This window comes from Aegilops tauschii, chromosome 5 (genome assembly GCF_002575655.3).
Source record: "Aegilops tauschii subsp. strangulata cultivar AL8/78 chromosome 5, Aet v6.0, whole genome shotgun sequence".
In the NCBI taxonomy this organism is placed as follows: Eukaryota; Viridiplantae; Streptophyta; class Magnoliopsida; order Poales; family Poaceae; genus Aegilops; species Aegilops tauschii.
The window spans coordinates 55,124,782-55,139,388 of record NC_053039.3 but is presented as its reverse complement, the minus strand read 5'-3'; the positions used below and the strand labels follow the sequence as shown (position 1 = coordinate 55,139,388).

General features: G+C 41.3%; 1 protein-coding gene across 1 annotated transcript; it reads left to right on the top strand.

Annotated features, from left to right (window-relative positions):
* The first annotated feature begins 2,130 nt into the window (after positions 1-2,130).
* LOC120963841 (uncharacterized) lies at positions 2,131-4,046 on the top strand. The gene is made up of 4 exons (XM_040388346.2): positions 2,131-2,463; positions 3,012-3,186; positions 3,257-3,307; positions 3,381-4,046. Exons 1-4 carry the CDS (start codon positions 2,201-2,203, stop codon positions 3,399-3,401), a joined length of 510 nt encoding a protein of 169 aa, XP_040244280.1. The 5' UTR covers positions 2,131-2,200; the 3' UTR covers positions 3,402-4,046.
* The last annotated feature ends 10,561 nt before the right edge of the window (positions 4,047-14,607 follow it).

Here is a 14,607-nt window from a genome sequence, read left to right as displayed (position 1 = left end):
GAAGACATTCGACTACATCAACCGCGTTAACCTAACGCTTCCACTTTCGGTCTACGAGGGTACGTGGGCACACTCTCCCCCTCTCGTTGCTATGCATCTCCTAGATAGATCTTGCGTGATCATAGGATTTTTTTGGAATTGCATGCTACGTTCCCCAACAGATGAAGGGGAAGAAAATTGAGAGAGAGAGAGAGACAAGGAGTCATCTTCAGCTAAAGATAAGCTTGATATGTATGTGGACCATGACAAGGAGCATGGTGCCAACACCGCCCCCACCCCTGCGCGCAAGCTTATGTTCCTCCACGGGAGCGAAAGAAGATAAGGAAATGGGCATCCCCTGCCCTGCGGAGGCAAAACAAAATGATGAGTTAGCAAAAATAATAATAAGAAAATGACTTAGGAGATCATGCATATGCATGAAATCACTTAGAGTGCGTGGGTTTTGAAAAGTTCTGGATTTTTCTAGCAACGCGGTTCGTATATGTCCTTCTCTCCCTAACTTAATCAAAGAAGACAAGTTGTTGGCACCGACAGTGCGACGGCAGCCACGACATGCTCATTAATGTATTTTCATCTACTATTATTGTGTTACAAATTATTTTGCCCTCGTAGCAAGCACGGGCAAATACATAGATAGAAAAAATTATACTTTTAATTATCTGCAGGTCTAATTAACTGTGCCTGATTAATTAACTAGCAAAAGGTCCCGTGTGTTGCAACGGGAGAAAAATCATAATCACCAATGGCCATGACCATATTTTGCTGCATCACCGAGATACACGATCGCTCCCAATTTTGTGAAATCATCAACAATTTTTGAAATCATGAACATTTTTATAAACTTGTGCACATATTCGGAATCATGAACATTTTTCAAATACATGCGCACATATTCAAATTTTCAAACATTTTCCAAAACCAATACTTTTTTTTGAATTCGTGATCATTTTATACTATTCCAAACATTTTTTAAAAATTGTGAACAGTTTTATTGAATCGGTGAACATTTTTAGAATCGACGAAACATATTTTTGGAAATTGTCGGAACAATTTTTGAAATTCACGAACATTTTTTTGAATTAACGAACATTTTATGAAATAGATGATCATCTTTTGAATCAGCGAACATTTTATGAATGAATAAACTATTTTGTAAGTTACGAATAGTTTTTAAATAGTTAGGATATTTGTCCATTCATGACCATTTTTTGAATTGCCAAAATTTTGTTCAATTGCAATAACATGTTTTAATACACGAACTTTAAAAAAAATCATGAACATGTTTTGATTTTCCGAACATTTTTTTTCAAAATTTTGCATATTTTTTAAATAAGCAAACATTCTTTTACTAAATCGCAAACATTTTTTGAATTCACAGGCATTTGATGATTTATTAAAAAAAATATTTCAAAATTTTCATTTTCTTAAATTTTTAAAACTTTCTTAAAGTCCCAAATTATTTAAAGTAGAAAAGGCAAAAACGAAAAAAATGAAATTTGGAAACAGGCTACCCAGACATAGGTCGGCCCGAACATGCGCGTTGCATCTTCTCCCAACGTGCAGAGCGCAGTATAGGAGGTCCCTACTACATGGGCCGGCTCAGGCAAGGATTCCCTTGTGTGAAACATTTTTTATGAATTATAGGTGGCAGTGGTGAGTGATATTTTGTAACTTTGAAGGTAATTTTCGTGACGTACCACCAGAAGCAATAACCCTTTATTATATATATATAGAGAGAGAGAGAGAGAGAGAGAGATTATATTATTGACTTGGTTTCCATATCAATTTGGGGTGTAAAAATCTTTATTTAAAATAAACTAATTAATTATATGAGTAATTAATTGTTGGCTAATTAATTGTATTAATGACTTGATTTTTAAATTGAATCGGTGCTTAGCTTCTAAATTATTTTCGCATTAATAGCTAGTGAGAACGACGTCTGTACACGCATTCTCTTTAATAGTATAGATTAATTGTGATAGAACCCACCTCCCTACCTACCAAATTTATTCAAATTTCCACCGCTGGCCAGGTGGCCCACCATGCCAGCCTCGCACGCGGCCATTACAGTTTATCTCGCTAGTCGTCTATAGCTAGCCAGCCTCTCTCTAGTCCTCAACCCATCCCAAATCTTCTTTGGTTCCTCCCGGCGAGAGTTCCAGCCTAGCCCTCTGGCGGCCGCCGCTAGGGCCAGGGCCTGATGGCTACGGTGTGCGCTGGACCCTGCGGCGCGTTGGAGCATGGTGGCCGACAGCCGACAGAAAGAGTGATCGATACCTCCCCGTTATTTACCTTTGATCTTCCGTTTCCCGATCTGGTTCTTCATCCTTTTGTGTTTTTGTTGGATGAATCTAGTCATTGGGTGCTGTTGCTCGCAGGCTGCGGCCATGGAAGATCCTGGAGGAAGATTGACGCCAGCGGATGCCGATCTTGTACAGAGCAATCGAGGATCCCGTCCCACAGGTTTGCAGATCTTAACTTGTGATTCTAGTACATGTTCTAGATCAGAACTTCTGATCTTCAGCAGCTGGTAACGGAAAAACTTGCACGGTTAGTAAGTTTCCATGCCATGTCGAGTTTTACATCGAATCTCCGCCACAAGAGATAAACATGGCCTGGATAATGATTAATGAATACTAACATATTCTAGTACATGGAGTGCTTCTGTAAGGAAACAACGATCGAGTATGGGAAATTAAGAACACCGTTGTAAGGCTGCTTGTTATCAAGTGAGAGGTTGTGGATTCGATTCTAATCATAGGGGATTTAAGTTCAGGAATCAGGAATTCTTCATTCCACTTCAGTTGAAACTTCAACGTTGCTTAGCAACTCTAGCTAGCAGAGTGGTCAGATAACATATGGATGCAATTTTATTTTATTTTGAGAAGTATACATATGCAAATCATGCTACACTATTATTGCTTGCCTATTAATTCACTGTCGTTACAGTTCTAGTTTATTCACTATTATTCAATTTATTACCTACTTACCAAATTTACTCAAATTTCCAGCGCTGACCTGACGGCCTACCCTGTCAGTAGCCTCGCTCATGCGGGCGTTACAGTTCGTCTCGCCCGTCTATACCATGGGATCGGAGGCCAGGACGCCAAATTTCCAAATTTCCAAGCATGGTGGCTGGAGCGTGATGTAGGCGTTCCAGGTTTCACGTCACTTCTTCATAGACCTGTAAGCTTCCCACCTCACTTCTTCCCGTGCTGCAGTATAAACTTTGACTGATCGGATTGGTTGGGCACAGGGTAGACGGGGAGTAGGAGGAGCAGGAGATGTGGGTTTCGCAGTGGTGATGGTTCGTTTACCTCTGATGTTCTTATTTTTCCCTTTGTCTTTGTGGACACCGTGGTGATTTCTGTTGCTGGCAGGCTGCAGCCATGGGACGTTAGGATGATCTCGGTGGGAGATTGACGCTAGCGCGGATGCCGATCTTCTCTTGAGCCCCATGAGGTTTGCCTTAAACTGTTGGGTCTAGTGCACATTCTATGGTCAGAGCTGCCGCCTTTTAGCAGGTGGAACTGAAACTTGTACCCAAGTTTCCATGTCCATGACAGCACCATACCGTAGTAAACTTTTCTTTTTGATAGCAAGATAGGAGGAATCTGAAGTCGTACTTGAAGCTTGGCGACAAGAGCTAACATGCTTTGGATAACTAATATCATAATATAGTACATGGAATGATTCTGCAATATTCTTGGTAGGTGGCATAGGTACTAGCAAGGCCAAAATGAAGGCAGTTGCCATTAGCAGAGAGACAAGCGTTGTCATGTTCTCTTACATAGGCACTCAATGAAGCTTAATCTTAATTATCAACATACGGGCAGTGTTGCTCGATCATGTGGGCCTAGCTTGTCATGCCTTATCTTCCACACTTCTACGTCGGTGCATGGCATAAGGGGATATGAATGGCCATATGTTCATCTGTGTGGGGGAAAATCCTCATAGGGCTGAAAATTTTAACATCTCTCTGTGGACCCAGGAGAATTCCATGGGGCCTACCCTTGCCTCCAACTGCTCCCATAGCCTACTTTGTTGGTGTGTGATCACTGTCGCTTGCGCTACTCCAAGAGTTGCGATGTCCCGCTGTATAGGACAGGAATACCATGGCATGTGAGCTAATAGCTGGTAAGTCTTGGTGGTATCTAGTCATTTCCAGCGGATGGAGTCTAGCTAGTGACCCTAGATGGGGCATACCAAAATCCCAATATAATTATCGAGCGGTACCTAGTTTCCGAGCGGGTCGGGTCAAACTGGTGTCTCTCAAGGGTAATATTCTGAGGATTCATTTCAGAACCAGAACACAAGTTGTGATGCTTCAGTCATGAGTTGTTCGGTAGCCGACTGGTGTCTTGCTGGAGGCGGAAATTAGCTTCCCGTCACATGCACTATTCGAGTGGTCCTAGACCCCTTGAGGTCAACTATCGGAACCCTCAATCGGCAATACTTGGGTCTCGAGTGCCCAATTCTCGAATGGTTGTCTATTGGAGGCGTATTGTATTTGCATTGATTTTGGTGCGTAGTCGCGAATGTCGCACCCATGAAGGTCAACCATTGAAACCCCAATTCAAACAAGCACAAGGGCGGGAATGGTCATGAGGTCCACGCAGTCTTCGGGCAAACTATTGTGAGGAAGCAGTCATTGAACGATCTCCATGTCTTCAATTGAGCAAGCATTAAGGTGGAATGACGTGTCATTAAAATCACAATGGGATCTATAGTGGAGGGGCCACATTACATCTTTAGTTTTCAGTTTCAAAGGGCCTCAACCCTCAGGAATGAGGTGCGGCATGACATGGGACCACTTGCAGCTTTTTCTTGTTTTCATGGTGTGTGGCGAAGTGGATCGCCATCTTGGTTTCCCCCTCTATAAAGTAGAGGGGCGGGGGTAAAAGTAAAAGGTAATTTAGCCAGTTGTCAATTTTGCTTCCACTCGCCATGTGCTCTAGGCAACAAGCTTGTGCGACCAACATACTGACGCTTGGTTTTCTTTCTTTAATTTGTGCCCGCCCTGCCCCATAGAGCCCACTCTCATGTTCCTTCCATTGATTCCAAATCTTCCTAGATCTGGGCCGCCACTATCGAATTCAATCCTTCCTCAATGAAGAGGGAGTGCTTGAGGAGAAGTTTGTGGTGCCATAGTCTTGGCCCAGGAGGAGCTTCAAGCAGTGGCGATGGTGGCATCAATGAAATCCACTATGGCAAAGGAGGCGACAGGAGGGCTTATCCCCAAGGGCATGCTCCAATGGTGAGCTACTCTTGGATGGCTTTCCCCACTCCTGAATGAATGTTCCATTGATTGCACTCATATCTAAAACTCGCGGCTCTAGATCTAGGACGCCATAGTCTGGGACAACAAGGAGGAGCTTCAAGTAGTGGCGATGGCGGAATGGATGAAATCCACTGTGATAGAGCAGGCAACAGGAGTGCTTCTCCCCAAGGGCATGCTCCAGTGGTGAGCTACTCCGGGGTGTCTTTCCCCACCCCCGACACGGATGAGGTTATTGTCCACACACCCATCTTGAATCTTCAACAAGGGCTGGCACACAGAGTTGTTTTACCGCTCCAAGTTACCACCCTCCCTCTCGTGTGGAGAGCGAGCTGGAATGAACTTCTGGGGGATTTGGAAGAGGCTGAATTTCAAGTCGTTCAGGCACATCTCTCACATGTGCTTTAGTAGGGAAACACCAGGGTTGGAATGATCTCAACCTTCATTGATCGGCGGATATAGACCATTAAGCAAAGGATTCACCTAATGTTTGAGCTGACCAGGCTTGATGATATGACTCGAGAGGTAGAAGCCAGATCCTCAAAGGATGCTTTGATACCCTAAGTTAGGAGATTGTTGAAAGCTGACATTGTCATTACCAATGCACCCCATCAGGGCCTTTCCAGTCAGTTATTGTTTTTCTTTTGATATGGACATCAGCAATTTAAGTAGTCGCCGAGTGGAAATCTTCACTTGCCCGCACCTTCTGGTTTCGTAGTTTCTGGAGACCTTCATCTCTAGGCTCCCCTACCCAAAAACAAGGGAAACGGCCAAGGTTCTTAAATGGTGCAAGCACGCAAGGTGTAGGTGCCTCCGGCATTGGTGATAACATAGGCGACGCGGCTCAGGCGAAGGAGAAGTAGAAACATGTAGATGGCTCCCATGTTCAAAGACGGTGCGACTCCTCTATTTGTCTTGCCTGGGTTGTACCAACTGTCGCTAAGATATAGAAAACTAATGCACCACTGGGTAGGATCGGTGCAGCTCTGGTGAAGGGTAATTCCTCAACATCACCAACGACGAAGGTTGCCTCCAAGGTGGCGCGGTCTACCAGGTAAGTTGCCAAGTACAGACCTGGGTCTCGTACTCTGTCATCCATTGGCAGCACGGAATGATACTGGTCTTGTTGTGATTTTGGTAGTCTAGCAAAGAGGGGGGCTCGTACCGACACATTGAGTGACGAATGGTCCAGTCAAGATGTTGGCATGCCAGAGCCAATTGTTATGCCATTGTCATCCCCGAGCCTCTTGAGTTCCTTCTCTACTATGTACCACTCAGCCACACAATAGTTTGTCGAGCTCAAAGGGCTAGGAGAGTGTCCTTAATTCTGATCAGGGCACCAGTACAAAGGGGTTGGACATCATGCCTCCATCCAATCAGATGGAGAGGTAAGGTACCTAGCCGATCAAGGATTGATGGGATGAACTATAGTTACCTCCATCGCCCAGCAAGTTGGTGGGGCTCTCATCCGTCTAATGTCCAACAGGAAGAAGCACCATTGGCTCTGCCACCGTACCACAAGATGGAAGTGCACACGTGGGACCCCATCGCTCACTCATCAAACGGAAGTGTTGGGAGCATCCCCCTCCACTATAGTAGAGTGGACACAAGATACTGGTGGTAGCTTGCTGGATTCACCCATCATCTTCCCTCGGGGTGATCATTTCAGGATCTTGAAATGAATCAATATGATAGGAGCCGAGTCATGTGGGTGGCGACCAGCGAGGAGGCGAAGCAATTAGAACTCCATCGGCTCACTCCCGATCATGTTGGAGACCGCGAAGGAGTGCACCAACTTGGTGAAGAGAAAGTTCTAGCCTGTCACGGAGGTATGCTCTCTTAGCTTGTATATTTCACACTTGGGCCGCAGAAGATCGCGCGGCAAGCTCGAGGAGGAGTTCGAGTCAATGAGGATGCACAATAGGATCCTTAAGGAAGAGAAGGTTGAGACCGTGAGTGGACTAAAGAAAGCGCAAGAGATTGCCAAAGGTAAGCCCTTTACTCATGTCATGCTTAGCCACGAGTTGCTATGGGTGTTGATCAAAGTTTTGAATAGCTAGCTATCGCCCCACTATAGCAGTCTGAGCAGGGCGCACTAAATAATCGACTATTTGCTTCACGCACAATTGTCCAATAAAGTTACGATATAGCTGATTTGGAGGACCATCGCTATTTGTCATAGCCCACCTTTTAAAACAATGGTGTTCATGGTATGTGAATGTACTTTGTAGAGGCCAACCACGTGATAAAGGTCTTGAATGCGATTGTTGAGATACCTTATGCTCCCCTCTTGGGGGGGGGGCTAAGTGAAATTCGTAGAGATTTTTTGGATCACCTCTAGCAGGTGCTTAGGCGGGTAAAAGAGCTGAAGGACGTGAACCGGGTAGTTTGCAGTGCCCTCTAGGAGCGCGGATCAACGCCTGATTGTGTGGACACGATCATAAGCCTCATGTACTATGGGCCCAAGTAGGTGATGAGGTGAAGAAGCTGTAAAGGGTGGCTTTCGAGAAGGTTCCCACGTGGCGCTTATTGTAGCAAGTCCCACTACCATGCGATCCCGCTGATGGAAATGGTGATGGCTTCACTGTTGAGTTCCCCGAGGAGAATGTCGAGGCCTTGTTGAAGTAGACTAATTCTGATGATGATTTTATTGATGGCAAGTCTAAATAGGGTATGACATAATGAGTGCTAAGGTTATTGATGGTCTTAACCTGAGATCTATCAAAACCTTTGTTAAGCGCTGCTATTGATAGTCAAACTCATGTAACAATGGTTAAATCTCAAGACCACGGTGTTGTTGATTAAATCAAGTGTCTTGGTGTAGAATACTAACAAGAGGAACCATGACAGGTAGAACATCAAGAACAAGTTGTGATGTCATTTCTAAAAACAAACCTGATTTTATTGGGTTCTGAGAGACAAAGAGGCAAATCATTTATGATGGTTTCCTGTCTAGTGTAAAAACAAACCTAGCTCTTTTGGAAGATGAGGATAGATGTGTTTATGACATTGAGGAGATGATGGCAGTGGCCACTAACTAACACCTGACTTTCATTGGGTAGCCCTTTCTGGTCACATGATGAGCTTGTCAGCAAGGAATAGAATGAAGCTTTGGAAAAACCCTTCTTTGAGAAAGTAATCTAGAAAGCTATCATTGGCATATATGCACATGTGGCTCCTAGCCCTTACGACCTAACTTATGTTTCTATCAAACCATTTAGTATTTGATTGAGAATGATTTCATGGCTCTTGTTAGAAGTGTTCAAAATTGCGAATTTGATATGTCTACACTTATTTTTTCTCTCATCATCTTGATTCCCAAAGAGACCAATGCTAAGAATCTTTAGGCCCATTAGTTTGATCAATTGCTCTATTAAGATTTTTAACAAAGATATGATAACAAGGGTTTCCCCTGCGGAAGAAAGCCTTTATTCCCTAATCAGAATGTTTTTATAGGCATATTCATTTTTACAGAGTGTTGTTAGTGCGCATGAACTTATTCATGAGTTTCATAGACCTGGATTTGAAGGTATATATATTTAACACTATATTATGAGAAAGCCTATGTTAGTGCCGCTGGGACATCCTTGTGAATATGCTAACCACCAGAGGCTTTGCAAGTAAACGGATTAGTTGGATATACAATACTATTGCTCGAAGTTCTTTTTATGTGAGATTAAATGAGGTAAATGGACAATACATTATGGGTGGAAAAGGCCTTAAGCAGGAGGATCCTCTCTCCCCCATTTCATTCAAACTAGTAGGTGACTTGTTTTCAAAATACATGCAAAAGCCATTAGTTGTGTGATCATATCTTGATCATGTCATCAGCCTCTAGTACACTGATGGAAACATCCTATTCATTGGTCCCTCCATTGATAATGCAAGAACCCTTAAGGGTTGTTTTCCTTCTTTGATATGTTGTCGGACATGAAAATCAACTTTAACAAAAGTGACCTAGTTACTATTAATATGGATGAAGAACATTATTCTAAGATCTTTTCTCGAATTTTCTACTGCAAGATGATTTCCTTTCCTCTTAAGTATCTTGGGTTTCCCTTACATTTTACCAAACGTAGGAGGGAAGATCTCCAACCTATTGTAGACAAGGTCATTACAAATATTCCTTCTGTGAAATATAAAACACTGAACTATGATGGGAAGCTTGTGCTTCTCGGAATTATTATTGCTACCATTCTAATGTATTTAATGTAAATTCTAAGTTCCCTAATGAGTGAAAAATGTTATCACTTCTAAGATGTCTCATTTCTTTGGGGTAAATTTGGAGTTTCACATCAATACCACGTAGCTATTTGGGGACGTATCTCTCATTGTACGGATTTTGGTGGGATGGGGGTACCTAATCGGAGAGCCCTTAATTTTGCCTTCTTATCCTCTTGGCTTGGTGGTGATAAGAACTACCAAGTCCCTGGTGGATAGAACCTCCTAAAATATTGACCAGTTTATGATTTGAGGTGTTTGTCATGGGGGAAATGAAACTACACAACACCTCATTTTTTATTTGCATGCTCTTTTGGTCTTGCATTTATGAGAGTTTTGAGTGTGATAGGCCTTAGTGAATGGTTGATATTTCAAATGTCTGGACTCCTTGGAAAAAATGATGTTTGCAGTATGTTTGATGTTGCTTCCTTGTGGAGTATTTGGACCTTACGTATTGAGATATCTTCCCACGGAAACGTATGGTCAGATGGCAAGTATTTCTAGGAAGAATGAGCATGTGGCTTCATGATTGGGAGATCATGTGCGATAGTACACAACTACCATGTTGGATCGTTGAAGAGGCAAGCTCCTTAGAATCTCATGGGAAGGATCCTACCTGTGGTGAAACTGATGAATAGTGACATATCTTCCTATGTGCCATAACCAACTGGTTTGAGGTCACTGAGAAATGCATTTGGTGATGTAGTTTGCACGTTGTGTATCCTGATGTCTCTAGTTTTCGTTTCCTTGTGGCTTGTAAGAAATCCTATATGGTTTTCTTAAATTCCGGTGCAGCTACTTTCCTCTTTTTCCTGAGCATTGTATACTGTTTTGATTGTGGCCTCGTTTTCAATAAAATGGGGATGTGGGGAAACCCCTTCCATTCAAAGAAATGATTCTGCAAGGATAACACAGATCCTTCGCATCTTGTTCGGTATATACCAATTGGTAATATCATTTCAACAAAGAATATTTCATTAGATCCACTCTAGAGAGAAGTTTAAAATGGTATGGCATATAACTCTTGATTGCAAAATTAATGGTGTTTTATTAAAATGCATAGAGACTTATAAACCGGGATAAAGGGAGTACGAACTTTGTATAATACTTGATTGATGAAGTACCAAACAAAGCAAAACAATACAATGTCATTTGAAGCTGAAAGTTCAATTTACAGGAGGGTGGCAAGGTCATTTGTGTTTCCTATCAACCTTAGAGGAATATATGTTCTCAAGTTGCACAAAACAAGTGTCAAATAACTAGTCACATGGCTATTTATGGTAATTCTAGCAATTGAGATTTTTTGCGACAACTAAAATAAATCATTTTATACCAAAAAAGGCCACAAACTTTAGTGTGTGATAAAAGAAAAGTTGTCATTATCAAAAACAACAAATCAAATAATATGTTCCTTTTATTAACTCAAGGGCAATCAATTTAACACAATCAAAAAAACTTTGAGGCATCAATGTATAGATGTACTATATCATTGACCCATGAAGCAATCGGCTTCAATCTCTTGCAACTCATGAAGCACATGATTGCTTATTTCCATGAAATCAGTGGTAGTTGTCACACAACCAAAGCACCGGAAGGACGGAAGAATGCACAAGTAGGTTAGGTTGTTTTGAGGAGAGTCAAAATGGACAAACATATAGTGCATCGCGGAGTGAGAACAAAAGGTGCAATTATGTGAACACAAACCAATATTTCATTTATTGGAGAGAGGACACTTTTGAAGTGTATATGTGTGGATTGGGTAGCCCTTTCCATCAGTTTGGACTTTTAGTTGCATTGGCTCATGCATGAAGTTTGTCATAATATCAGATCCTAAGGTCTTGAGTTCAAGTTCTGGCTTTCGCCTTATATGTGTTAGCTCGTTGCCCCCCTATGTGTCCATGTATTGTCCTCTTGAGCCATACATATGATTCTATTCATGTGTTGACTTTTCGCCTCACACGTGAGAGGGGGTATTGAAGTGTATATGTGGATTGCCTAGCGATTCCATAAGTGTTTAGAATTTTGGCTGTGTTGGCGAGTGCATGAAGCTTGTTAGACACAAACATTGTGGAGGTATCAATTTGTCGAAACCCTAATGGCCTACAAGGGAACTTTGACGATGATTAAGACTCTACATAAATCAGATGAAACTTCCGATGTCTGATAAAAGAGCAATGGTTTGTAATTATGTATGCCAAATTCCTGTGAAATTTGTGTAAAATTATTGCATTAAATAAAAATAACCCAAGTTGCAATTTAACAGTTCGATGCACTCAAGACATAAGCCATAAAGCACACCCACAGAATAAAATTCATATTTTTGGTAAAAAATAGAAATTACCTAGACAAAAATGCAATCATTCACATTGAAGCACAAGAAAGTCCATAACCAAATCTTCATCGGCGGCCCCTTCCTATTGACAATTCTTCTAGCCAGCATACACCTTCACAACATGTTTAGCGCATGGTATGGATCGTCTTTGATGGTGTGCTTCTGAAAGGTTGTCCGTGTAGTGCAGGAAGTGCCAAATTCAGTATCCTGGAGGTGAGTGATACCGCCATGGTGCTCGGCACCCACATTCTATTACCCTTAACCATTCATGATGGTTAGGAGGTTGGTGAAGTTAGGTGGTTGGATGTTCATGATGGTTTCATCAGGGTTGATCTCATTCCATGAGATGCAGACATTAGTGCTTGTTCCCAATAGGATAGTCATAAAAATCCTTAAGCATTAGCTCATTGCTATGGAGATTCAAAAATGATGTGTAAAAAGTAAATTGGCTTCAATCAAAAAATGTTAATTGGCTATTCTCAAATGCATTCGACTACAGTCGTTTCTTCAAGTAAACAATGTAGAGGAAACTACTACATTCAAATGCATTTCAGAATAGCCAACTGACAATTTTTTTATTGAACCAATTTATAGTTTGGTCTGCATTTCTAGATCTCTGTAGCACTGACATAATGCTTTGGGATTTCTATGATTATCTTAATGCAGAAAAACAATGGTGTCGGCTTCTCGTGGACTGTGATCAAACCTTATGTCAACATAGTAAACATCCAACCACTAGACTTTGCCACCCTCCTAACCATCATGAACAATGAAGGGTACTAGGATGAAGCTTTAGAGCACCGTGGCAGCATTGCTCACTTCCAGGATACTGAATTTTCCACCCTCATGCACTTTATGAATACCTTGGGAAGCATGTCATCAAACACAATCATTGTGGCACACTCAATATGCTGATGAAGGTGGATGGTGGTCTGAAGAATGGTTGACGGGCAAGGGACTCCAATGAAGCTTTAGTTATCGACTTTCTTGAGCTTGAATGTGAATGGTTGTGTTTCTGTATGGATTATTTCTATGGTGTACCAAAATGATGAATTTTACTTAGTGGGTGTCTTCTGTGGTAGATTTCTCAAGTGAATCGTTAAATTCTTAAATTTCAAACTTAAGTTGGTATTTAATGCAATAATTTTACATCAAAATTATAGGAAGTTTACATAAAACATTGCTCCTTTTCTAAAACTAGAACTTTCTATGATTGGTTAAAGTTCTAATACTCGAGAAATTTTTCCAAGCAAGCCATTATGGTGTTTCAGTTGCTAAAATCCCAAGGAGACCTTAATGCATGGCACATATTAAATCCAAAATTATAATTATCAAAGGCAACAAAGCAAATAATATGTTCATTTTATTAACTCAGGGGCGATAAATTTAACACAATCTAACTCAAAACACTTCAAGGCACTATATCAATGACATAGTTCAAGCAATTGGCTCTAATATCTTGCAGATCATGAAGCACACGATTGCTTCTTTCCATGAAATCGGTGGTAGTTGTCACATAATCAAAGCACTGAAAGGAAGGAAGAATGAACAAATGTAGATTAGGTTGTTTTGATAAAACAGTTGGAGTGTATATGTGGATTTCCTAGCCCTTTCTATCAGCTCAATCTTTGGATTGTGTTGGCTAGTGCAAGAAGGTTGTCATGGTATCAAGCCTAAGGTCTTGAGTTCAAGTGCTGGCTTTCACGATTAATCCCAAAATTGTTGTTTCCCCTCTGTATCACGGTGTAGTCCTCTTGAGACTTACCTCTAATTCAATTCACGTGTTTACTTCCCATGTCACACATGAGAGAGGGTGTTTTACTGTATTTGTGGATTGCCTAGCCCTTTCCATCAGTTTAGAATTTTGCTTGCGTTAGCGCGGAATTTGACGATGATTAAGACTCTACATAAATCATATAAAACTCCCATTGTCCGATAAAAGAGTAATGCTTTGTCGTGTTGTATGCCAACTTCATACAAAGTTCGTGCAAAATTATTTCATTAAAAATAACCCAAGTTGAATCTGATAATTTACTGATGCACTTGAGACATATGCCACTTGAGACATATGCCATAAAGCACACCCACTAAATAAAATTCATAGTTTTGGTGCAAACTAGAAAGAACCCAGACAAAAACACAATCATTTACATTGAAGCATAAGAAAGTTCGCCATCAAATCTTCAACGGTGGCTCCTTCCTATCGACAATTCTTCTTACCAAAATCCACCTTCAACAATGTTTAGCACGCGGTACCTAGGGATTGTCTTTGATGGCGTGCTTCCCAAAGTTGTCGATGATATGCAGGATATAGTGGCAAATTCATTATCCTGGAGGTGAGAGATGCCGCCATGGTGCTCCGCACCCTCATTCTAGTACCCTTCACCGTTCATGATGGTTAGGAGGTTTGTGAAGTTAGGTGGTTGGATGTTCACAATGGTTTCATAAGGGTTGATCTCATTCCCTGAGAAGCAAACACTAGTGTTTGTCTGTATTACAATATTCGTAAAAATCTCGTAGCAATATCTTAGTGCTATGGAGATTCATAATGTCCAAAATATGAACTGGGTTAAATAAAAAAATATTAATTGGATATTCTCAAATGCATTCGACTACAACCGTTTCTTGAAGTAAACAATGTAGAGGAAACAAGTGCATTCGAATGCAATTGAGAATAACCAACTGACAGTTTTTTATTGAACACAATTTATATTTAAGATCGCATTTCTGAATCTCCATACCGACCTAATGTTTTTGGATTTATATGGTTATCTTA